The sequence below is a fragment of the Lycium ferocissimum genome, chromosome 10, assembly GCF_029784015.1.
Source record: "Lycium ferocissimum isolate CSIRO_LF1 chromosome 10, AGI_CSIRO_Lferr_CH_V1, whole genome shotgun sequence".
Lineage (NCBI taxonomy): Eukaryota > Viridiplantae > Streptophyta > Magnoliopsida > Solanales > Solanaceae > Lycium > Lycium ferocissimum.
In genome coordinates, this window is record NC_081351.1 from 16,693,660 (window position 1) to 16,718,465 (window position 24,806).

The following is a 24,806-nucleotide window of genomic DNA, read 5'->3' on the forward strand; positions in this document are numbered from 1 at the left end:
GTAGAACTAGTCGTTGGTGAGGTGCTTTGTCCTGTCAAACTGGGGCTGTCCAGTCTGGCTTTTTTTTTTTCTCTGCTTTGTAACGTTTAACTTTGACACATATTATAGATACATACACAGCACGAAGTATTTCTCCTTCGAGATGATCCAATACAACACTCTTTTTGTGCCACCTATTTCTCGCTTGCTTCCTATTTCTCGGTCCAGTGGACTGCACAATTTCTACGTTGTTGAGGAGTTGTTATATGCAGTCCACTGGACCGAGAAATAGGAAGCAAGCGAGAAATAGGTAGCACGGATAGTGCTGTATTGGATCATGCCGAAGGTGCAATGCTTCGTGATGTACAGCTTGAAGGTTTTAGTATAAAGCAACATCAACAAAAGGTCGTCTAGCATTACAATCCAACAGGTTCAAGCACACAAGACGGGGGTTTGCTTGCACGAATTGCAGCATTGCTTTTGGGAGAGGATCCATCCCAATCTTATGCTCTTATCTGCGGTAATTGCCATATTCAGCAGCATGGAATTCACATAACGAATAGTGAATAACTAATCGTCACTATAAGAAAACAGGACGAAAAAAAATAAGTGAATTTATTAAACTTCTTCCATTGTTTGCAGGACTTGCTAAGAAAGAAGAATTCCCCTATGTAACCTACTATTGCCCTCACCTCAATGCCCTGAATAGGACTAAGCAACTAGATGATGGCGCTCTGGTTCTACTACACTGAATATGGCATACATTGACAGAGGCCGATCCAGGATCCTCTGCTTCTACTACACTAAATATGGCATACATTGACAGAGACCAATCCAGGATTTGATATTTATGGATTCCTATAATACAATAACACACCCAGTGTAGTCCCATAAGTGGGGTTTGGGAAAGGTAGGACGTACGCAGACCTTACCCTACCTCCATGGGGTAGAGAGGCTGTTTCTGAAAGACCTCCAACTCAAAAAGGAGACATCAAAATATCAAGATACAAAAAAGTGCAGCGAAAGATAGGAATACACATCAAAGCATAGGAGACTAAGTGGTAATTGAATACTGCTACTAAAAGGATCCGCCACTGCTGATCCACAACCACTGTGGCTGATGCTGATTTGGTCAAACAGGAAAGTGGATCCATAGTTTATTACACGAAAAACTTACTATGTGCTCCACACAGCTGACACTAGTTGTGTGAGTCTTTGTTTTGTCGCATAAAAAATTGGACTTAAATTTTACATTTTCAGGTCCACAAATTTGTGAGAGAAAAAGAAGTCTCACACAACTAATGCCAGTGATGTCGTCACAAAATATTTTTTTCCTTTATTAATCAAATGCTTACAATACTTGTCTCCTTTGGTCTACTCAAGTACAATTAAGGTTTCAATGACATGTTTGAAAGTCATCTAATCTGTTGTTTCTAGTTGTCAAGTTTCATTGTCAATTTACTACAGAACTCCATTTTCCGTCAAAGAGCTGCATAACTGTTTTACCCATGATCCACTCTGTGGCAGAAGAAGGTAAATGCCCCTGAACTGCTAGATAAGAAACCGCTTCTCTTGCTTCTCTATATCCACATTCGGCGACAATGAAGGGGAAGTCACTGCACCATGTAGATAGGTCCAAAATTCAGAGATCATTTTTTGGCCCTCAATTTAGAAGTTCTGAGATTGTTCTAATGAGCAATGAACAATAAGAATGTTATTTATCTACCTTCCCCACATGATGCGAGGTGCACCATAACTGGAGACTAGTTGGGCAAGAACTTGAGACAAGTCCTCATACGGATATGGATTTCTCGACACTCTGAACAAAGCACTAAATTTTACATATACCTGCCACAATTCAAATAGGGATAATTACATGTTTGGACCGCTCAAAAACATAATAGCCAGCAAATGAATAGGTTTTGTATATTAAGTAAAAATATACATATAATATACATATTGTATACATAAAGATACAAAAATATACATATAATATACATAATTAGTGTATGTGTTTTGTATATTTTGGCTAGTACACGTAATTAATTTCAGCCAACGGGACAAAAATGAGAAAAGCCCATCCAAAATACTACCTCAGATATCAGTCAACTCAATGACCTTAAACCATCTGTTGGCGATAACAATAGAGTAAGCAGGAAATAGTTTGGTTATTGCATTTCAAAGTACGGAACCTTCCTCTTTCCCCATTTGTTGTGAGTTTAGATAATACTAGGAAAGAATTTGTCAAGAATACTTCAGAATAATGTTAAAAAGTAGTCGAATATCTTCCATATCTTTATTTTTTGGTAATATGTAAAAAAAATGATGATTAGGCAGGACTAAAGCTAACAGTCAGAAAGAAAGTTTAGATGCCTTGAGCCCCAATTAGAAAGGTTTAGAATCTTGAGAACATGTTAATTGGTTAGTTTTTGTCTACACAGATTTAGTTGTCTTCTACAGGATTCAAATCAGCTAAATTGCAGATATTATATATTGAACGAACTAAGTGTAGACTAAAGAAATCCAGAATGCTTTTTGAGCAAATGTTACCTGCGGGAATCTTGAAAGCTTTAACAGTTCCAAGAAACCTTGTCTTTCCTCATCATTTCTACAAGACGTTTAGATAAGTCACCTAACACTATTCTCTGTATTCTGCGAAGATGTACGATGATTTATAAGAAAAGTTAAGTGATGGCTTACTTTGGGGGCTTACAGAAAGCCACATGATCAAGCAAAACTACAGTTGAGGGAATTTCTGTGCACAATTCCTCAATTTCTTGCAAATGCAAAAGCAAACCCTGAAACAATCCATCTTAGTTAGTCTACCCTTAACATCATTATCAAAAGCGCAACGAGAAATTCAAGGAAAATCATTGAAAGCATGCTCCCCAATTGAAAAGCTTGTAATTGTATCTAATAAACAATAGCACATTATCACTTGAGTTATAATATAATTCCCAAAGAGTTGAATGCTAGTAACTGAAGTACCTTCATACACATGAAACCGACTGGCACTCCAAGCTCTCCAGCCTTTGAGAATAGTGCCTTCCCAATTTCATTTGTCATCTACTAAAAGATTAAAAATGATTAACACTGGTAATTACAAAATACAAATTCATGTCGGGAAAAAATAGCACACAAAAAATTCACGGTACATATAGCTACAATAAACGGAACACCAAGATACGGTACTCAACAATAATAAAAAGAGTAACAAGGACTTAACATGGAAAACCTTCTGAACAAGGCAAAAACCACAGGCCAAGAGGACCAAAGTAATTCACTGTAGTAAGAAATTTTAAATTAGGTAGTCCCGAGTCAAATGCTCAAGAGACCACTACATACTCAAAAGGAAGAACCCTTTTTTGATTTTTCCCCCTCACTTTAATATCCGCTCGGACTCTATTTTTCCTCACAGAGACCCTTTTCAAGGCATAACTAAGTACAGGACTTATCAGGTATGTATCTGGTTTTTTGTCTAGTTTCTGATCGGACACGTGTTTTCTTCTCATACAGTTAGTTAACCATACAGGAAGGAACATAAGGTTAAAAGAAAAATTCATAGAATCTTCCAACATAACGAATCTATAATTAATGTGCCTCATATTCGATAAACATCATATGCAAATGCCAAGGCAAAATAAACTCTGAGATCAATATTGATGGAAGGAAGATTGATACCTTTTCACCAGAAGGCCAAAGATACGGATTAAAGCGAACAGCACGATAACCATCCTAGAATCAGTAGAAGTATCTCTTGTCAACATAATTCCTAAAGAATGAAAATCGATAATATCTAAAATAATGAGTTGTTACAAACCTCTAAAACCAGATCTTCAAGCTGTTTTATGCCACTCCCATCTTCTGCTGGATTCGCGAGGCAACAGCCGACGAATTTGGAAGGATACTTCTTTAGCGCACTGGACAGAAGTAATTAGGCATAGGACAAAAAGCCTCTCAAGTCAATATGACTGATAATAACAAGAGATAATTAACCGACTAGAAGATCAAAGAATGCACAAAAGAATATGTTTCCACACGCAGTTTGAGGGAAGGAGAAAAAAAGAAGGTACATAGCATTAGGTGCAACATCCTTGAAAGTTGAAAGACTATGGAGTAGTTATAGAAACAAACATCTTAGTCTTCACAATTGACAAATCTTTTATTATATATTACTTAAGGAACAACAAAAGAAGCGGCAAATTTAGTGAAGAGAGATATGAAGAGACCTGGTAACATAAGAATGATCAAACTTATGATTAATGGGCTGAACAATAAGTGCTCCATCCACACCTGCTTCTTCCATACACTGCTTGAAACACAAACATTTGGGTAGGTCTTAAATGTTGGTACAATGAAAGCATTACAACAACAACATACCCAGTGAAATCCCACAATGTGGGGTGTGGGGAGAGTAAAGTGTACGCAGACCCTACCCCTATCTCGGAAGATAGGGAGGCTGTTTCCGGACTCAACGGTGACAACAGAAGAAATGCGTTTATTACATCAGAAATATTTTAAATAGAGATGTTTTAATTTGAGGCAAATCATTTTCTGGGTCATCTTCTGATGCTTAGTTGGGTACTAAAATAGGTGAAACACCATTGAGATGTTTTGGAGTATTAAATTGACACTAACTTCTAAGTGTTCACGGAAGAAACTGATAGGAAATAAACATTAGATATTTGATAAAGGAAACATTTGGAAGTCAAAAATAATCCAAAACGGAATCTGGAATGAGAGGAAACAATCTAAACCAGAATCTGAAAATTCGAGCCCACTGAATTCACAGTGTTTCCATAAGGAAATTATTCCGCTCAAGTACCGGAGGTTATGGAATATATCCTCGCAGGATAGAATGAATTAACTCACCAAAGATAGCGGTACCTCAAACCCTAGTGAACAACGAACGCAAAAGTCGGTAGAAATCACACACAGAAACTATTTGAAGTGCAGAAAAGAAGGAAGAAGAAGATGATCAGAATTTTGTTTCATCCGGAAGGAAATGAAGTATTTATTAAAGTAATGAAAAGGTGTGAAGCCTTCTCCACGAAAAGGTGCAAAGGACCATTTCCCATTCACACCTATTCATAAAATCCTAACATATTCTCCTTAAAAAATCAAGTTAACAAAACAATATAACCAACAACAACAACAACATACCCAGCGAAAAATGATATTATCAAGGAAATCATTCTTAAAGAAATGCTTTTCACCACACTAAACCAAGTACTGATTTTCCCTTTGGTAAAAAATTTATCTTGGAAACCATTTTCAACAAGTTAAAATAATCAAACACCAGAACATGTTTAATCATGAACAATTATTAATTTTAAGAACAATTTCAGTTCATACCAAACATAAACAAAACAAGAAGAACACTAAAGTAGCATCTACTAACATCATCAGTTGATCATTAAACATCTTAAAATATGAAAAAGGTGAAGCCTTTACGATGTACCTCCAGCAAGTAATCGACATGACCAGGCAAACTAGGTTCTTGACCAGGAAAATAGGGGTACTTCTCTGCAGCCTAACAAATTTCAACCATTAATTCCTCATACTTCAACATAATCTTGCCACATCCCCACAAAAAAGAAAGTATCAAATCTTGTGAGCTTTTAGATTTCGAGATTCAAACAAATCTTTTTTTACCTAACTTTTTCATATATCTTTTAAATATTTTAAATTGTCAATAATTGTAACTTATAGTTCTTTTTATGTAATTTTCAAACATGTAAATTTTATTTTAGAATTTAAAGATTTCATGCCTGAATTCAAGATCAAAATTAAATTGTTTGACTCTCGAAATTCGAACTGTGCCATATAAATTGGGACAAACGGAGTCCTAAAAAATAAGAATTAGCAACGGGCAAATTTTGTAGTTAAACAACAAAATCCGTCGTTAATCATATTTATAGACAGATTATCAAAAAATTATGTTAGCTACGAGGCATATAACCAATATAGCAACAGATTAGCGACGAAGTTCATAACTAATTTCAGATTTTTGTAGTGAAATATGGAATAAGTGGTATGTATCTACCTCTTGTGGGGATGCCCAAACATGTAAATGTGAGTCAATAACTTTGGTCATTATTTGTGGCTCTGCCTCACTAGTTGCCATTTGACTAAATAAGGGTGTTGATTTTGAATATTTTCTTGGAATAGATATAAAAGAACAAGGCCAATTGAAGCTATTTAGAGAAGAAAGAAATGGAGTCCATGTTAATGGCTTTAGTGAGTTTACTCTCACTGTTACTACCATTTCTGTTGTTGCTTTTGGTCCTCAAACCCAACAGAGACCGTATGAAGTTAAATCTGGTCAACTGTACATAGAATATTATAATTATGTACTCCCAAAGCTTGAGCATATGGTTTCGTGGTGTAGTTGGTTATCACGTCAGTCTAACACACTGAAGGTCTCCGGTTCGAGTCCGGGTGAAGCCAATCTGCTCCTTGCTTTTTCCTTTTCTTTTGATAGTCAGTTTTTATTGGGAGAATAGTATTTTTGGTCCCTCAGTTATTGGTAACCTTCGGTTTTGGTCCTTGTGATTTATGGCTCAACACATTTGCCCTTCAATTAATTAAAATATGTGCATTTGATCCCTTTATTTAGGGAATATGTTATATTTGAATTACTTTTAGAAGTATATTACCCACAAATATAGAGCAACAATACAATAATATTGGGAGAATAGTATTTTTGGTCCCTTAGTTATTGGTAACTTTTAATTTTGGTCCTTGTGATATATGACTCGACACATTTGACCTTCAATTAATTAAAATATGTGCATTTGATCCCTTTATTTAGAGAATATGTTATATTTGAATTACTTTTAGAAGTATATTACCCACAAATATAGAGCAACAATAAAATAATATTTAGATAATTAACGGTGAAACCAGGGGCGGATCCACACTTTAGGGTGGGGGGTGGCATGACACTCCTTAAATTGATAAATTTTTTATATACTTGTGTTGCAATTTGCTTAAACTATGCTAAATATTTGATCCTGCCACCCAGTCGCAAATTAGACAAAGGTGTCATGGCTGGTACACACAAGTTTGAATCTTTCTTGAACATTTTTTGACTTCCATTTTTCTTTATGCTTTTTAGTTCTTTTGTACTTGTAATTCCCTTTTCGACTCTCCCAATTTCATCTTTTTATTATTTATATTGTATTTCCAATATTCTATTATTTTATCTGTAATCTCTAGCGAGAACACACAAATAGAAACTTAAAAATCCCTTAAATTAAACATTTCTCTTAATCTCAAATGTGTGAGTATTTAAATTGAAAAACTTGGGTCTCAATGAAAATTTTGGATTGAGATCAAAATTCATTTTTTTTAATATATAATTTCTTTTTTTTTATTACTCCCTTTGTTCATGTTTACTTGTCTATATTTAACTGGGGACACTCTCAATAAGCAGTAAATAAAATGAGAAATTAATTGGAATACTTAATAATAAGGGTAAAATAGGTATAAAATGGTAAATTATGTCTTGATTTTTCAAACTATATAACTTACAAGTAAAAGTGGACATATATTTTTAGTATAGTGGATAAATAATAATAGACGGAGGGAGGGTATTATAAAAAGTTGCGATATTCTATAATTGTTAAATTCAATTTAAATCACTTTATTACTTAAATTATGATGAAAATTTCATAAGCATTTCTTAGAAAACACATGAAATTTATGATTTATTTTTTAGAACTTATAGTTTATCTAATTCTACATTTACTTATGGGGTGTAATTACCTATTGAAGAGTTTTTCTATTATTTTTCTTATTTTGATTGGTGTAATTCCCTTATTAAAGATATTATTTTACTTGTGCAGGTTCATTTTATAATATACATAAAAGATGCAAGTTCTTTGGTGAAAATATTGATTTTACCTTGTTAATGGGTGTGATTTGGGGTGTTCATGGTTCAGTTTGACTCGATTTTTGATTAAAACCAAACCAAACTAATCAAATCGGATGTTTTGGATATCCAAACCAAACCATTATAGTATAAATTCAATCGGTTTCAGTTTTGTCGGTTTTATCTGGTTGGTTCGGATTTTGCGAGTTTTGAGGAAGAGTTTTATGATGCAAAAAAAATTGATACAAGTGAGGTGCAAAAAATAAAAATGAGATAAACAACTATGGTGAAAATAATATCTCATTCACATCAATGCTAAGACATTCATTCCCTATCATTTTTCCTTGAGGACTTCTTCTTTTGTTTAAAGACTTCAAGTTCTGCACAAACTTTTTGTTGTTAACCTTGAATTACTGGATTGTCACGAATTAGATATGACCCCAGGCTTGAGGGACTAGTAACTCCAAATTAGATCAAATATTTAAACCTATTCCTACACTTATGAAACCATTTTGTTTTTATTCCCTCTCCCAAAGAGAGAGACATAACCGAAAACGCAAGCAAATACTACACAAATTTGTCTAATCATCTCTGTCCAAAAAGGGGAAAAAAAAAACTCTTAGCTTCATTCCCCTAAGAAAGTGAGGGAAACAGAATAAGGGCATCACCCAAGAAAAGACATTTCTTTCTAATTATTTGAATTCGTATTAGACTTGAAATGAACCAAAATTATAAAGAAGATAGATAATTTTTTTAATATATATATATATATATATATATATATACATACATACACAACACAATATTTTAAATATTTATGTATTTATCGGTTTGGTTCAGTTTGATTCAGTTTTTTTGTTGTTGGTGTAACACCAAACCAAACCAAATGTTAATCTGTTTTTCAAAATTTAAAACCAAATCAAATCAAATCGAGCCAGTTTTCGGTTCATTAAGTCCGTTTGACTCGATTTATCGGTTCGAATCTGTTTTTCGGTCTCATTTGGACACCCCTTGGTGTGATTCCTTTTTTAAGATGCTAATTATGTTCGTTTCTTGATTTTTGAGATGTAATTTTCATATTTGGAAATAAAAAAAGGCCTATTAAGTTGACCCGAATAAACTAAAAAGAGATGGACCCAACCCAAATACACGTTCCTAACAAGATGTATATTGAAGAAAATAATGACACCCATCACTTTCAATTCTTAGATCCGCCTCTGGGTGAAACGGTTAATTATTTTGAAAATTTATGAATATTCATAGGCAAAAAGGAATCAAAAGTGCATTGCAAGTAATTGAAGGTTATATAAATATCAGAAGGGCTAAAAGTAGAATTTGATCCCTTTATTGATTTTCAATCATTAGATGACTTAGTAATAATTGGGGGTGATATAATAAAATTTTCATTATATTTATGGATCCTTAAGGGTGTGTGCCAAGTCAATACAGAACAAATAAAAATGGACAGAGGAGTATTTGATGCTAGTGGTAATAAATATTTACATATTATAGTGTGTTGGCCAAGCTTATTTTTATCCAAAAGTGCTTATTTTTTTCAATAAGTGCTAATTTTAAAAAAGTGAGGTGTTGACAAGCTTTTGGGAGAAAAATAAGTGCTTTTGGTTAATAATAGAAGCTAAAATAATTAACTTTTGCCCAAAAGCACTTTTAAGAAAAATATACTTACAAATACTTTTTAAAAGCTTGATCAAACATTAAATGCTGCTCATAAATGCTTTTTAATTTAATTGCCCAAACACAAATTGCTTTTCACCAAATGTACTTTTTCAAAAAACGCTTTTCAAAATAAGCTGATTTTATATGTTTGGCCAAATAGGCTATTAGTCCATCAAAGTATAATAACAAAGGTAAAATGTAAAATATTGTGTTTTTTTTTTTTTGGAATATGTTGTACTCTCTCCGGTCCAAAATAATTACTGATTTATCATTTAAAAGTTGATCCAAAATAATTGAGGTTTTTAGTTCTCTTTTTCCAAATTTACTCTTGACACATTCTTAATTCAATGAACAAATTTAATACATGTTATAGTTTCAAAATCCATCTTAATTAAGAATATGTTAGTCAATATATCTCTTAATTTTTAAGAGTAGTTAAATTTCTTAATTTATGTGCTCAAGTCTAAAACTTCAATTATATTGTAGAAGATATGTTGTAAAATGTAATTATTGTGTAATTTGTGACCATCGAAAAAAATCTTACCTAATTAAATCGGTGCATACAAAGAGGGTTGAGGCTTGTCATTTCCGTCACTCCCTCTTATCTATCTTTTGGCCCCTCATTTCCACCAACCACTCCCCACTCTCTCTCTCTATTGCCGTTAACTCTCAAAACGGCAAATATGGCAGCTACATTTGCTACAGTCGTGAGTTTCTTTACTACTGTAGTTCAACTAATTTGCAGCTCTTTTTTCAACTTTTGAACTCCGTTATTCAGTTTATTCTCTATTTTGTCTTAGTAACACCAATTTTGTTGAGTATTATAGTGAAAGGAGGAGCCCTAGCAGAGCTGATTGGATATAAAAGAAATTCATATACCTGACCATAACTAGTTTAAATAAAGACATAGTAATTGTTATTGTTGTTGTAGTCATTGTCGTCTTTTTAGCTGACTTAATTTTCTCATTTTTAGTGGCTCTGCTTTCCATTTTTGAGCTTCATCTTTCAGTTTACCCTAATTTATTGCCTATTGGAGTTGAAAAATTCATATACCTAACCAAAACTAGTTTGAGACAGACACATAATTGTTGTTGTTGTTGCCGTCTATTTAGCTGACTTAGATTTCTCCTTTTTTTAGCAGCTCTGCTTTCATTTTTGGGAAAATAACACTGTATGCCAATTATGGCAAAATATTTACCCGGTTTAGCCCATCTTTTCTTTTAATTACCCACTAGAGCCACTTTTTCACCCTTCTGTTTTTTCCTTCCTCCTTCATCTCAAATGAGCTACCAGCTCCTCCACCACAAGCCACCACTGTACAACCTATAAACACCCCTTATACATTATGTATAAACCCCTCTCATGTATAAACACCTCTTGTATAAGTTTGTATAATATTGTATACTAGTTTTATACATTATTATACACTTTTATACAAGGTTTATACATTGTATACAGTAGGTGTATAAAGTTGTATATTATTGTATAGTATTGTATACCGTCAATACTGGTGTAATTTAAAAATATGGCTACACAAATGTAATTTTGTATGCTGGATTGTACATTACTGAAATTTTCCCTTCATTTTTTGTGCTTCGTCGTTCAGTTTATCCTAGTTTATCTTAACACAAATAGAGCGGATTGGATATAATAATAGAGACATTGTTGTTGTTGTCATCTTTTAGCGACTTAAATTTTTCCTTTTTAGCGCTGATTTCGACTTTTGAGGTTCGTTTTTGAGTTTACCCTAGTTTGTCTTTAATAACACAAATTGTTGAGTGTCCTAACAAAAGGAGCCTAAATGGGATATGAAAATAGAGACATTGTTGTTGTTGTTGTTGTCCTCTTTTTAGCTGACTTAAATTTCTTTTTTTACAGTCGAATTTAGGCTCACTCTCAGTTCCGCGAGTTGCGAACCCTACATATGCTGTTTCTCCAAAGTTGGTGAAATCTTCATTATCATCATCAAGCTTATATTCTGGCTCGTTGCGTCTGGCTACTCCATCGAACAGTTTGGTTCGCAGGAAAACTGGTGGTTTATCTGGCTCCATTCAAGCCTCTGTGCAGGTCTGTGCTCACTCACCGAGCTAATTTATTAGTTGCTTTATTGTTTATGCATTTCTTGTTTTTCCCCACAAAATTTGACGATTGAATCAATATTAATATGCTTTCTAAGGTTTCTGTAAGGAATAGCCTGTCTGGTTAAGTTCTATAAATAGCTTAACGTCTGTAAAACGAATTAAGTAGTAGTTGTAGATAAATACATAGGCTGTAAAAGGCATGTGGTGCTGAGTGTTGATCCTTCATCTGATTTTATATGACAATAATAGATTGGACACTGATTTTAAGATGTTAAATTAGAATTTTTTATATATTGTATTATTGATACTATAGAAGAAAATATGAGCAATTTGAACTATTTTTGGAAAAAGAAGTTGTTAAAAAGGTTCTGAAAAAAGGAATTGTAATTTTTATGAATATTTGTAAGCGCAACAAGGATTTTTCTTTGAAAAGTATCAGAAAATAGCTCCTTCGTGAAGAAGCTTTTTGAATAATTTTTATATAAAGTTCTTGAATAAAATGAAATGATGTCAGACATGTACCAAAATGAAAAGTGTCACATGATACAATGTTTTCGTTCGTTAAGTAGCAAAGTGAATTCCAACAGTGGATTAAACCTAGAACATGTTTAAAGTGTTTGTGGTCCAGTTTTCAACAAACATGGTGTTATGCTGCCTTTTGTATGGGACGTGTTCTATAATTTTGTTCATTACTTAGTTGATGTTGATAATCAGTCTGAATTACAATCCAAAAATCTGATAATCAGTCTGATATTCCAGGTGGCCGAATTGCAATCCAAAGTGACACACAAAGTTTACTTTGATATTAGCATTGGGAATCCTGTTGGAAAGCTTGCTGGGCGAATTGTAATTGGATTATATGGTGATGATGTGCCGCAGACAGCAGAAAATTTCCGTGCCCTCTGCACAGGTTCTGTAGTAAATTTTTTTATGTTATTATTATTATTATCGTTGATGTTGTTATATTAGTACTACTTTCGCTACCGCCTTTATCATATTTTTTTTCTCATTATCATTTTTGATATAAGTGCTATCATCTTCTGCCTTCTTGCTTGAGCTTCTTGCTTAAGTTAATCTCTATCATATACGGTTTGCTTATAGTTTGGATTGATTTCTTCCAATCAGGTGAAAAGGGCTTTGGCTTCAAGGATTCTGCATTTCATCGTGTTATTAAAGATTTCATGATTCAAGGGGGTGATTTCGATAAGGGAAATGTAGGTGTCTCAATACTTGGTTTGCTCTTTTTCTATTTGTCCTCTAATTGCGTTCTTCTTGACACACACACACACACACATATCCTTCACCCAGTTCATTTTATTTTCCGTAGTACATTGGATGACGTATGGTTTGAGATGCTTATCTTTTACTTTTTATTTTCCTTGTTTTTTCTTTGAACAATGAGAGAAATGCAAGATTTTGAATTGGTTTCTTTGCCTAGGGGTTTCTCTTTTTCTGTTTGGTGGTTTATCCTTTTGTCTTTTGGATCTTCAGTGGTTCCAATTGTACCATGCAAAAAGGTTGTTTTTCAGTTTTTTCCAGTTTGTTTCTGTTCTGTATTTGTGAGATTTCCCTATTATCATAGCAACGTAAGATCTTTGTATCCTGAAATAATCAACTTTGATGATATAAACTTATCCTTTTTGATAAGTAATGAACTTTCATGATATAAGCTTTGCTTGTTCTATATTTTTCGGAATAGGATGTCTCCCTTTGATCACTAGTTAAATGCGTGAAAAAGTCTGTGAGACAAGATGCTCAGTGGAATATGTTCTTCTGGCATATTTGATGGTTATGTTAAAGTGGAATGTGTTATGCCACACAACTTGACTGTTCTAATTTTTAATATGCATAAATTGATTGCAGAGTTCTAGCGTTTGCAGTTCATAATTTGGAAAATTTTACTTGCAATTCCATACATTTTAATCTTTCCCCCATGCATTGGATGTTTTATTCGCAGGGAACCGGTGGTAAAAGCATATATGGTCGTACCTTTAAGGATGAAAACTTCAACTGTAAGTTGAGTTTTCTTCTTAAAAATTTGCGTCTAGCTCCTTGTTGTGGGCAATGGCTTCCTCTAGCTCCTTGTTGTGGGCAATGGCTTCCTTTGGTTCAAATTGTGTACAATGCTCTTTTGTAATGAAAATCCTTGTTTAATTGCAGTGGTTCATACTGGACCTGGAATTGTTAGCATGGCTAATGCAGGCCCTAATACCAATGGAAGCCAATTCTTCATTTGCACTGTAAAGGTATGTGGAGTGGGAATCTCAATCAGCTGAATATCGGATGCAAAGTCGTGATTAAAGTAGTACTCCTATCATATTGCAATGGGTATATGAATGAAGGAGAACTATATATGCTCATGTGTGGTATTTCGACCATTGAGAAATCATTTTAGCTGCAGTTAATTCCTAGAAACAAATAACCAATTGTTTACTTCTTTGTTATTTGCTCTTTCTTCCTTTTTTTTTTTTTTCCCTTTCTTTCTTTCTCAGCTGCCAGCAAAACCATGGTTTTGAGCTTGTAAATATTTAGTTTTGAGCAACACTAATTGTTTATACTTTGAATGTTTAAAACTAAAAACGAAGAAGGAAATCGGATTAGCAAATTTCGCCTGCTTGTGTCAGAAAAATGTACTATTTGTTTTTCTCATTCTTACCTGTCCAAGGAAAGATATGCATGGAAGTATATGAATTTGGGTATTTTCAGGATAACTCGGTTAGCGAAGCATATTTTAACTATTATAGTTGGTCGCTTCAGGTGCTTATTGTCTGACAACAAATTATCCTTCTTTAGAGCAAATCCTATTTGATTCCTAGTATGTTCTATATGCCATATTGTAGAAAAAGGAGCTACATTTAGTCAATTTTTGACTTTACATGATTTTGGAAGCATTTATATTTTGGTGCATTGCAGACCCCATGGCTGGATCAGAAGCATGTTGTGTTCGGGCAAGTTTTAGAAGGCATGGACATTGTGAAATTGATCGAGTCCCAGGAGACTGATAGGGGTGACCGTCCAAGGAAGAGGGTTGTCATCAGTGACTGCGGTGAGCTACCCGTAGCATAAGGCGAGAATACAAATATTAGCACTTTATCTTTGCATACAATGCATATGTAATGGCCCGTCGCGAGATATATAGAGGATTCTCAGTAGTGAGTTTTCATCCAAACCCAAGGCTTTTTTCCTGTTCCTTTTTTGGGTCTCTGTAGGATTTCGAATTACAGGGTCAAAAATTCTTGCTAGCAGTGAGTATGCTGTTTTCGTGTAACCTGGCGGTATGCGATTTTAGTTGACATTGAATATCAATAGAAGGTAACAGACTATTGTTGATTCTTTATGACCACTAATTTGGATTACATTTGTCTTGATTAATGCTGAAGTAAGAATGGGGATCTCAGTTTATTTTTAAGTAGGTAAGGTTTTAGAATTGACAAAACATGAAAACAATGGAAGTGCATGGTTATATTTTCTGCGCCAACGATGAGCAGATAACATTGAAAATAACAGTAGTAAGAATTTGGTCCTTGTTACGCAGCATAATTGTGCCTGTGTATGAACAATCAGGGTACTGAACCAAAATGCCCTCAAAAAAAATAATTTCGACCAAAATACCCCAACAAAAAAAAATGTTACGAAAATGCCTTTAGCGCAGTAAATTATCAAGCGCTTAAAGTGTTAACGGAGACGGCTCCGTTAATCTCCTATAGCGCAAGAATTTATCGCGCTATAGTGTTTTTTTTTTTTTTTTTTTTCCGGCTCTTTTGGTTAACCCTTCTTTCGTTACACTTTTTAACGTACTTTGACCATAGATTAATCATGCTTCGGGACCCCGAAATTTCAATATTTTATATAGAACCCTACTTATTTTTGTGCGATTAATTAGGTAGGATCAACACATCAAGGATACACAAAAGTTCGGATGACCGTTTTAGAGGTTGAAAAGTGCTCGAACGCCATTTTCGTTCAAGGATCGGTGACATTAGCTTGAAGTTCTTTACGAATACTTAAATTTGTTCATTAATAATTAATCAAAAGTTAATCAAAATGGCGCGCGTTCATGCAAAAAAAAAAAAAAAAAAACTTAATTAAATTGCATCATTCATAACCTTGAGTAGATGAAAATACTTAACACACTAATTCATTCATTAATAAGAAACCCATGATATGTTAAAAATACAACCACAACATTCTTGAAAAAAACTTAATACTTAATTTAATACCTAAGAGCATAACGATATATTAAACTTAAAACTAAAATCACAACATTCTTAATCATCATCGTAGTACAAGTCCTCAATATCGTCCTCGAAAAATATTGGCGGTTTCTTAAGACACATCTTTTTCGGTAGCGCTAGTTCTCTACCGGTTGATGATGCTTGTTCTTCGGCCAACTTTAGCATGTAAAATCTACATCGTCTTGCCGCATTCTCGTTGTTTTCTTTTCTAATCCTTTGCACGGCAAGCTCGCAAGTTTCGCACCTACTTGAGGCATGGTTAAGGAGTACCTCGTTGGTATTGGAGCGTTGAGATTTTCCAAGTCACGAACAAGACGTTCGATTCGGCAAGCCGATGTGACCATTCTCGGCGTAAACCGCAATAATATTCCCGCGGATCCGAATATTTCACACCGCAAAATCATCATTACGCTCTATAAGAAGGTGGGGATTTAGCTCATCTAGTTTGAAATCACTAGTATCGCTCGAAAACTCGCTATGATTTGAACTCTCATCGTCATCGCTATTTGGTTCTTTTGGAAGGAGTAAAGACCAAGCCGAGTTTCTACTACTCGACATTGAATATGGTGTAGTCTAATAATAAAGAAAGGGCTACTTTTATAGTTGCAAACCCCCAAGTACCCGGGGGGGGGGGGGGGAAGGGTCTTTATGACCCTACCTACTTACCTTATTGTAAGAAAAATGTTAGTCTTCATCGGACATTTCACAAAGTCCGAATCCCACTTGGATCTAAATCTTGTGCTACCATATATACCATATTCTACCCTATGGTAACGTATTTGCATCCGATTGTTCTCTTCGCGAAAACGATTAAGAGCCAAATTAAACTCTTGTGGAGTTCCGCGAGGCATTGACATAGCACGTTTTTTTGGGCGTTTAAGCCCTACTGACGCTAACTTGTGCTCCAGAGGTCTTGCAATTCTCCCTAACACGCCAATCCCACTCCTCTGTCATTTTATTATTGTATTCTCGATTGAATCTATCGTTAGGGTTATTTGAGTAATGAAAATCATCATCATCTAGTTCCCGTGTCCTACCCATTGCTTCAAATATATTTGTCGAGTGAATGATATAACACGGTTAATATCTCTAAATTGATCAAAAAATGACATAGTAGCTCAATTTTGTGTGAAATGTTGTGTGGTTGGTAACAACTATTCGTCAAATTACGTTATATAAAGTTTGATTCGAATCATGACGTTTTTCTGTTTGATAGGTGAGGTGACAATGGAGGAGCCGTATAGCGCAGTAAAATTATGCGTTATACCGCATAACGCAGTAATTTACTGCGCTATAGCATCATAGCGCAGTATTTTACTGCGCTATACCGTCATAACGCATGATTTTATCGCGCTATACTTTGAAAATTTGCATAACGCCGTAAAATAATGCGTTATGCATCTCTCCACACTTATTTGATTAGACGTAACACTGTAATTGCATGCATGCGTTGGTTGGTTATAAATACCGAGTTCGCATAACGCAAAAAAAGTAAAAAAATTCAAAGTTTCATCTAGTTTTTGCGTTTTGTATTCCTCCTAAATTATTCAAAGTATGGCAGATGTTCCAAGAATTAAAGTTTCTTTATTCTGGGACGGACAAATTATATTCGAGGAAAATAATTTGCGCTATGATTCTTCCCCAAAATACCATGTTAAGTTTCCACTTGACTTAAAATTCTCAAAACTACTCCAAGCCTTGTATAATAGATTACAAATTAGTAGAAGTGATTTTGATCTAAATATAATTGGAAAATATCCAACGTCATTTACGCCGCAAGGTGTAACTAGTTATGGTCGTGGTACATTCAAGACGATGAATCGTTGATCGATTTTTTGAAGGCGCCTTATGATTATAGGAAATGCATAACTTTAAACGTCCTTGAAATGTATATAGAGAAGGTCCCCATTAATCGACTTGAATTCATGGCTAGGGCTCCTCGAAGCCCCGTCTATAATTCAGGCCGAAGTCACTCAAGCGGAACCTACTTATCAACACAATTACCCTGACATGAGTACCTATCAAAGCATTTTGACTAGCCAAATGCCTCTTTAAGATAGTTTAAGTCATCAATTTGATTATTATTATTAAATATTCATTCTTTTTAGTATTATTATTATTATTATTATTATTATTATTATTATTATTATTATTATTATTATTATTATTATTAGTAGTAGTAGTAGTAGTAGTAGTAGTAGTATTGTTATTATTATTATTATTATTATTAGTATTGTTATTGTTGTTATTATTATTATTATTATTATTATTATTATTATTATTATTATTATTATTATTATTATTATTATTATTATTATTATTATTATTATTATTATTATTATTATTATTATTATTATTATTGTTATTATTATTATTATTATTATTATTATTATTATTATTATTATTATTATAGTATTATAGTATATTTTTTATTATTATTATTATTATTATTATTATTATTATTATTATTATTAGTATTGTTATTGTTGTTGTTATTATTATTATTATTATTATTATTATTATTATTATTATTATTATTATTATTATTATTATTATGTGTAATGGCACTTGAATGCTACTAATGACGTTGATTATATTATTTAGGGGTTATACACCTGATATGGATCATATCGGACGGTCTCCTCAATCGGGATGGATGAATCAGGTTGGAACATCCTCAGCCTATCCAACAACTCAAAGCGATGGTCCTTCCTCAAGTTTCGGTGCAATTGATTACTATCGGTACGTCTATTTTTTTTTTACATCAATAGTGTTATTTGATGTGTAGTAGTTAAAACACCCTAATTTCTTGTGCAGGGAGAAGATGGTGGTTGCACCAAATTATAGGCAAAGGCGTGCTATGGATGGTCCAGATTATCCGAATTATATAGTGACATCACCCAAATATAGTGAGGAAATACCTAATGCGGAGGAAAGTGACGATGAGCAAAGTGACGATGAGATTGAGGTTGGAACTAATCGTCAACATCAAGTAGAACTCACGTTGCAAGACATGATGAACAAAAGTCCACAAGCACACGAGGAGGAACTCGAATTCACAAAGAACCATTTGAACAAAGAATAATCGACTCCGGTTCGGCCGCAAAGCCAATTTCAACAAGAAAGAGTCGACCCCGATTCGGTGGCATTCCAATGAGATCCCATATCTTGATCATCTTCAAGATCGCCCGTATGCCTTTGTCTTTACTAGGGATGATGATCATATTCGGCAAAATTTGTGGAAAGAGCCGGTGGATCCGGTAAAACAAAAGGCTCATATTGAAAAAGGGATGATTTTCATCTCGAAAAAAACATTGCAAAGGGCTGTTAAGATTTATTGCATCCAGGGGATGAGGGAGTTTAAAGTTGACGATTCCACACGAAAACTTTGGCGATTGGTCTGCAAGCGAAAGTATCAAGGTCGCGAATGGATGCTCCGTGGTAAGAAACCGCCGAAAAGATGTGGACTATTTCAAAGTTCTACACAAAGCACACTTGTGAGATGGGTGACCTCCCGATGATCATTGCAATCTAGATACTAATTTGATTGCGCGTGTATTAGTTGGCGACATTAGAGAAAACCCAAGGTATCCCCTTCGCCTAAGTTTCTTTTATTTTTTGTGTTAATATAATGTTCCTCGTTGTTATATGCTGATATTTCAAATTTTTCGTGTACCCTATTAAAGACTGTATTAGAGCCGTCTTGAAAGTATATAACAAAACTGTCACTACGAGGAAGGCGTATCTTGGGCGTAGGCGTGCACATGAAATAGTCTACGGCAATTGGGAGGGCTCTTTCAAGACGTTGCCGAGATACATGGCGGCTCTACAACACTTCAATCATGGTACTGTTGTTGAATGGAAGCTCAAATCGAAGCCTGGTGTGCCCGGTAATATTTTCGATTTTGTATTTTGGGCCTTCAAACCATGCATTGATGGGTTTGCTCATTGTCGGCCTGTAATATCAATAGATGGAACACATGTGTACGGGAAGTATGACATAAAGCTGCTAATAGCAGCTTGGAATGGATGCAAATGGAGCTATATTCGCTCTAGTTTTTGCAATTGCAGCTAATGAGAGCATTAGTACGTGGGTATGTTTTTGGACTACTTAAGGCAACACGTTATTAAGGATCGCATGGGAATATGTGTGATATCGTATAGAAATGCCGGCATATTGCACAATATGTTCAATTTGCAGGGGTGGCAGCCACCCTTTGCCTACAATCGTTATTGTTTAAGGCATTTTAAGGCAACCTTCCAAAAGGCATATCCAATCCCAGCACTTTGCAATTGGATGTGGGCGGCCGCAACAGAGCATCAGGAGAAGAAGTTTAACCTGCAAATGGACATTATTAGGCGGGCGAATGAGGAAGCCTTCCACTGGTTAAATGCAATTGATAAAGACAAATGGACATTACACAAGGATGAAGATAGACGATGGGGTATGCCGACAACAAACAAACGAGTCATTCAATGGCTTGTTGAAATCGCACGGGGACTACCCGTCACCGCAATGGTGAGAATGACATTTAAGCGAGTTGTGGAGCGGTTCGTCGAGATCAAAAGAGGCCAAAGCACATGCAAGAAGGTCTAAGATGGATGCCAAAACCGTTAAAACTATTCGAGTACCACAAATATAAGGCTCAAAAACATGATCGGATGGAGTACAACCCTGCAGAGCGCATATTTGAACTCACAACAAGTGTGCACCAAGGTAAAGGAGGTAACGTTCACACAATTTGTGAGATTCCAAGAACGTGCACATGCGGCAAGTGGCAATCATATCACATGCCATGTTCTCACGCCTTCAAGTGTTTTATCACAATGGGAAAGAACGCCTCCTCTTACATGGCTGAGGAATATACGGTTGAAAATTATGCAAAAACGTATGCTTTGAAGGTTCTATCCACTTGGTAGTGAGAATTATTGGCCACCGATCCATTTTCAATGGTTGCAAATAAAGCATTTATCCGTAAATTCGAAAGAATGCATACTCACGTATTCATAATGAAATGGATGTTCCACCGGGAGATACACTCGAAAATGCTCATTTTGCAATTATGTTGGTCATGATAAGCGCAAGTGTCCCTTACGGCATAGTGGTCAAACTACATCTCGCGGTGGAAGTACCTCTCGGGGTGGAGGAAACTTTAGTGGTGGAAGTACCTCTAGTGGGTGGTGGCACATCTCGCGGTGGTGGCGGAAGATCAACTCAAGAGCATTAATTGATGTATTAAATTAAGTATTAAGTTTTTTTCAAGAATGTTGTGGTTGTATTTTTAACATATCATGGGTTTCTTATTAATGAATGAATTAGTGTGTTAAGTATTTTCATCTACTCAAGGTTATGAATGATGCAATTTAATTAAGTTTTTTTTTTTTTTTTTTTTTTTGCATGAACGCTGCCATTTTGATTAATTATTAATGAACAAATTTAAGTATTCGTAAAGAACTTCAAGCTAATGTCACCGATCCTTGAACGAAAATGGCGTTCGAGCACTTTTCAACCTCTAAAACGGTCATCCGAACTTTTGTGTATCCTTGATGTGTTGATCCTACCTAATTAAACGCACAAAAATAAGTAGGGTTCTATATAAAATATTGAAATTTCGGGGTCCCGAAGCATGATTAATCTATGGTCAAAGTACGTTAAAAAGTGTAACGAAAGAAGGGTTAACCAAAAGAGCAGGGAAATTAAAAAAAGAAAAAACACTATAGCGCAGTAAATTACTGCGCTATAGGAGTTAACGGAGCCGTCTCCGTTAACACTTTAGCGCAGTAATTTACTGCGCTAAAGGCATTTTCGTAACATTTTTTTTTGTTGGGGTATTTTGGTCGAAATTATTTTTTTTGAGGGCATTTTGGTTCAGTACCCGAACAATCAGAACTTATACAGCAGACTGCAGTGGGCACATACCAGAGGGTTCCATTTTGTTAAAGAAATGTGGCAAATCCAATTGCATTCTTGCTTCGAGGTAAGGGTTTTTTTTCAGACGGAGGGAAAGTAGTTTGAGACCTAGTTTCATTACTTGCCCAACAGCAAAACTTTTACGGCATGTGACAGATTTTAAAATTCTGCTACTCGGACGATTAGAAAACTTGTTTTGTTTATATGTTCGGTAAGTTTGCAAACTTGATAAGCACAGCATAGAGTATTTCTATATTCAATTACCAAAAGATAAAAGAGTTGTTTCCAAATCATACTGCTCCTAGGGCTTTGGTCTAGCGATGACAGTGCAACTTAGGTCTAGTGGTGAGAGCACAACTTGTGATGCATGCGTTAGGCGCATGTCGTGATTCAAATCTTGCCATATAAAAGTTGCTATTTAAGTGAAGAAGGGTGGAGGGATGGACTCATTATCCATTGAGTTTCCAACCGTGCGTACTCTCAAAAAAGTTACTATCATTCCACAAATGAGTAGAATCCAATCGTCTATCGGCAGAGTTCAAAGTCAAAATCATTTTTTCCTATTGCATGTAAACTTTTGTGTGCCAAGTTAGCTGCTAGAAGCACCAAGTATTCTTTGCATTTCAAATTGTACGTTAATTTTTTTACCTTTCAACTGATAAAAATTCCAGCTAACAAGCCCTGGTGCACTTTATAGAAGGTTCCTAGAGGAATGAAATTACCCGAAGAACTTCAAAGAATAATGGGACTTTTAAACTAAGTACCTATGCAGCTAAATTTTATTACCCGACTGTGGCCATTTACTTTGTTTACACCGAAATGTGTGGGCGTTAAGAGTCTTGGGACCGGTTTGGCCATGAAACTTTTTCACCTTTTTCTTGAATTTTTTTCACATTATTTGAAAATCATCGTACGCCATGAAAATTCCAAATACAACTGAGTTGTATTTGGAATTTAAAAAACACATAAAATCATGTTTTCACTTTCAATACATTCAACCAATCAATTATTCTTTGCAAAAACTATAACTATACACAACTCTATCTTCAACTCCGTGGATTAAATCCTGTAAATACGTAAAAGGAATTTTTTTTTATGTATATATACTATGTATGGAACCCCCTTAATTTCGTCGTATGTTTATTCTTTTATATTTTGACACCCCTTAGTAAAAATCCTAATTCCGCCACTGCTTCAACTCCAACTCCAAAATTCCAAATAAAGTGAAAAATATTTGGTTTCATGGCCAAACGCCTGCTTAGTTCCAGAAAGGAGAATTCAACTTTATTATTGTTCACTTGGGTCCTAGGGTGATGAGGTAATTATACTCGGAGAATTACTTTTAATTATTTGCTAATCAGTAAAGCTAATCTGAAGTACATTGCAAAATAATGAATAGTTCAAAAGAAGCATTTGGTTTTGGTTTACTATTTATGTCTTCTATGAGGTCCTAGGAAAGTTTCGTGTCAAGTATTGTCATGGTTTAAGTTAGTGTACTGTGTTCCAAAGGTTAATGTATTGGACAATTTATACTATTATGGAAGAACATAACTTCAAGGCTTTCAGTAGAAATTCAAATTGAGAGTAATTCGAAAAAGGTGTAGCAAATATTATGAGAAGGCAACAAATTTGGAAAAGAAATCATTGAAAATTTGATTATTCCACTATTAATGATATAGCTTCACTGAAATTATAATATGCCCTTAAAGTTTACTGTTGCAGTATATTGTATACTATCATAATATACTGTTGCATCATTGTATACCATTTTGATATACAAAATGTGAAATGTGTGACCCGACGTTATATGTATACAGTATATAACGTACATACCTGGTGTGTATTTTGTAAATGTTGTTTCTAAATAGGTATACAGTGTAATAGTTTCAAAATGTGTATTTTTCGGGTAATTTTTTTAGCCTCGTGAGCATAAAGGGGAAATCCCCTAATTATTAATTTAATTCAATTTAACCCGCCTAAATTTAACCCAACTTGTCCGTTTGTTTGATACCACTGCCTGAGACGAACTCTTCTAGCTCAAATATTAGGGATAATTGTGTAATTAATTTAAACCTTCTAAATTTTTAAAGTTGCTCCAGATAAATTATATGTGAAGGAGGAATACATCCTTTTGGCTGTTATCTGGATTTGGATTTGGAATGGCAAAGTGTTAAAATATACTCCCTTTGTCCCAATTTATGTGATATAGTTCGGATTTCGATAGTCAAATAAGAAATTCTTTGACTGCGATTTATTCCTATGACCTTTAAATATTTTAAATTCCTAATGGTTGTGACGTATACTACTTTTTATATAATTTCTAACTATCTAAATCATTTTTCAAAAAACTTAAAGATTGTATGTCCGAAGTCATAATTAAAATAAAAAAAATTTAATTCTCAAAATTCGAACTGTATTACAAGATAGAGGGACTACTCCATTATGCAGAGTGTGTGTGTGTGTAAAACAGAAGGCTTATTGGAGGTGGTCCATGAGTTCACACAACTTGATGATTATTATGGATGAATGAGAGGATCTAATTGAGGCCAAGACTCTATCCTTTCAAATGAAATTGATTGAACAACAAAATGATAAGGCTCTTTTTAAGGTTTTGGTCAGAGTTTTTCTGCCACATCCTTGATCTTGTTTCTATGTGGATTTGACAAAATCTTGGACATGTGACTCTGTGGTGGGGACTAAGTGCCCCATTTCAACTTGGTCCCATTCCAAAGGCAAATAAATAGGTGGCATATTGGCCACTTGCACCCCAAAAGATAAGTAGGAATTCTTGAAGTTAGATTTGAAAATGAAGCTATGTTAGTTAAGTTTTTGTAAAGAATATATGGTTGTTTAATCGTATAAAAAGTGAAAATGTGATTCTAGTTTTTTTTTTTTTTTTTTCAAATTCCAAATACAACGTCAAGTTGTATTTGAAATTTCTTGGCCAAACACTGATTTTCAAATAAAGTGAAAGAATTTCCGTAAAAAAGTGAATAATTCTCATGGCCAAACATTTTATTTCTTATTCCAGAAAAAGACTACCCACA

At 34.5% G+C, this 24,806-nt stretch overlaps 2 protein-coding genes and 1 non-coding gene across 6 annotated transcripts; 2 read left to right on the plus strand and 1 right to left on the minus strand.

Moving 5' to 3' along the window:
• Positions 1-1,012: 1,012 nt before the first annotated feature.
• Positions 1,013-6,302, minus strand: LOC132032620 (uncharacterized). 3 transcript variants are annotated; one of them, XM_059422270.1, is made up of 10 exons: positions 6,026-6,301; positions 5,441-5,512; positions 4,209-4,288; positions 3,800-3,899; positions 3,661-3,714; positions 2,968-3,045; positions 2,680-2,777; positions 2,530-2,587; positions 1,706-1,827; positions 1,013-1,595 (listed from the first exon to the last, which is right to left on the minus strand). In XM_059422270.1, exons 1-10 carry the CDS (start codon positions 6,245-6,247, stop codon positions 1,433-1,435), a joined length of 1,047 nt encoding a protein of 348 aa, XP_059278253.1. In that variant the 5' UTR covers positions 6,248-6,301; the 3' UTR covers positions 1,013-1,432. The 3 variants fall into 3 exon arrangements, with proteins under 3 accessions (XP_059278253.1, XP_059278255.1, XP_059278254.1); XM_059422272.1 differs by lacking the exon at positions 5,441-5,512 and having other exon boundaries at positions 6,026-6,302; XM_059422271.1 differs by lacking the exon at positions 3,661-3,714.
• Positions 6,303-6,355: 53 nt separating this feature from the next.
• TRNAV-AAC (transfer RNA valine (anticodon AAC)) lies at positions 6,356-6,429 on the plus strand. Its single transcript has one exon. It is a non-coding gene; the product is annotated as a tRNA-Val (tRNA).
• Positions 6,430-10,084: 3,655 nt separating this feature from the next.
• On the plus strand, positions 10,085-14,960 carry LOC132032621 (photosynthetic NDH subunit of lumenal location 5, chloroplastic). 2 transcript variants are annotated; one of them, XM_059422273.1, is made up of 7 exons: positions 10,085-10,239; positions 11,411-11,599; positions 12,373-12,523; positions 12,739-12,827; positions 13,571-13,625; positions 13,774-13,859; positions 14,527-14,960. In XM_059422273.1, the coding sequence occupies exons 1-7, from the start codon at positions 10,216-10,218 to the stop codon at positions 14,677-14,679; spliced, it is 747 nt and encodes a 248-aa protein (XP_059278256.1). In that variant the 5' UTR covers positions 10,085-10,215; the 3' UTR covers positions 14,680-14,960. The 2 variants fall into 2 exon arrangements, with proteins under 2 accessions (XP_059278256.1, XP_059278257.1); XM_059422274.1 differs by lacking the exon at positions 11,411-11,599 and having other exon boundaries at positions 10,134-10,239.
• The last annotated feature ends 9,846 nt before the right edge of the window (positions 14,961-24,806 follow it).

Bases quoted from the DNA above. Each gene is read 5' to 3' on its own strand.
- LOC132032621 (XM_059422273.1), top strand. From the start codon at position 10,216: ATGGCAGCTACATTTGCTACAGTC. The intron at 11,600-12,372 runs GTCTGTGCTCAC...CTGATATTCCAG, and splicing joins CCATTCAAGCCTCTGTGCAG to GTGGCCGAATTGCAATCCAA. The intron at 12,828-13,570 runs GTAGGTGTCTCA...TTTTATTCGCAG, and splicing joins GTGATTTCGATAAGGGAAAT to GGAACCGGTGGTAAAAGCAT.
- LOC132032620 (XM_059422270.1), bottom strand. From the start codon at position 6,247: ATGGTAGTAACAGTGAGAGTAAACTCACTAAAGCCATTAACATGGACT. The intron at 3,900-4,208 runs GTCTCTTCATAT...ACTTCTGTCCAG, and splicing joins GATCATTCTTATGTTACCAG to TGCGCTAAAGAAGTATCCTT. The intron at 1,596-1,705 runs GTAGATAAATAA...TACATGGTGCAG, and splicing joins CCTCGCATCATGTGGGGAAG to TGACTTCCCCTTCATTGTCG.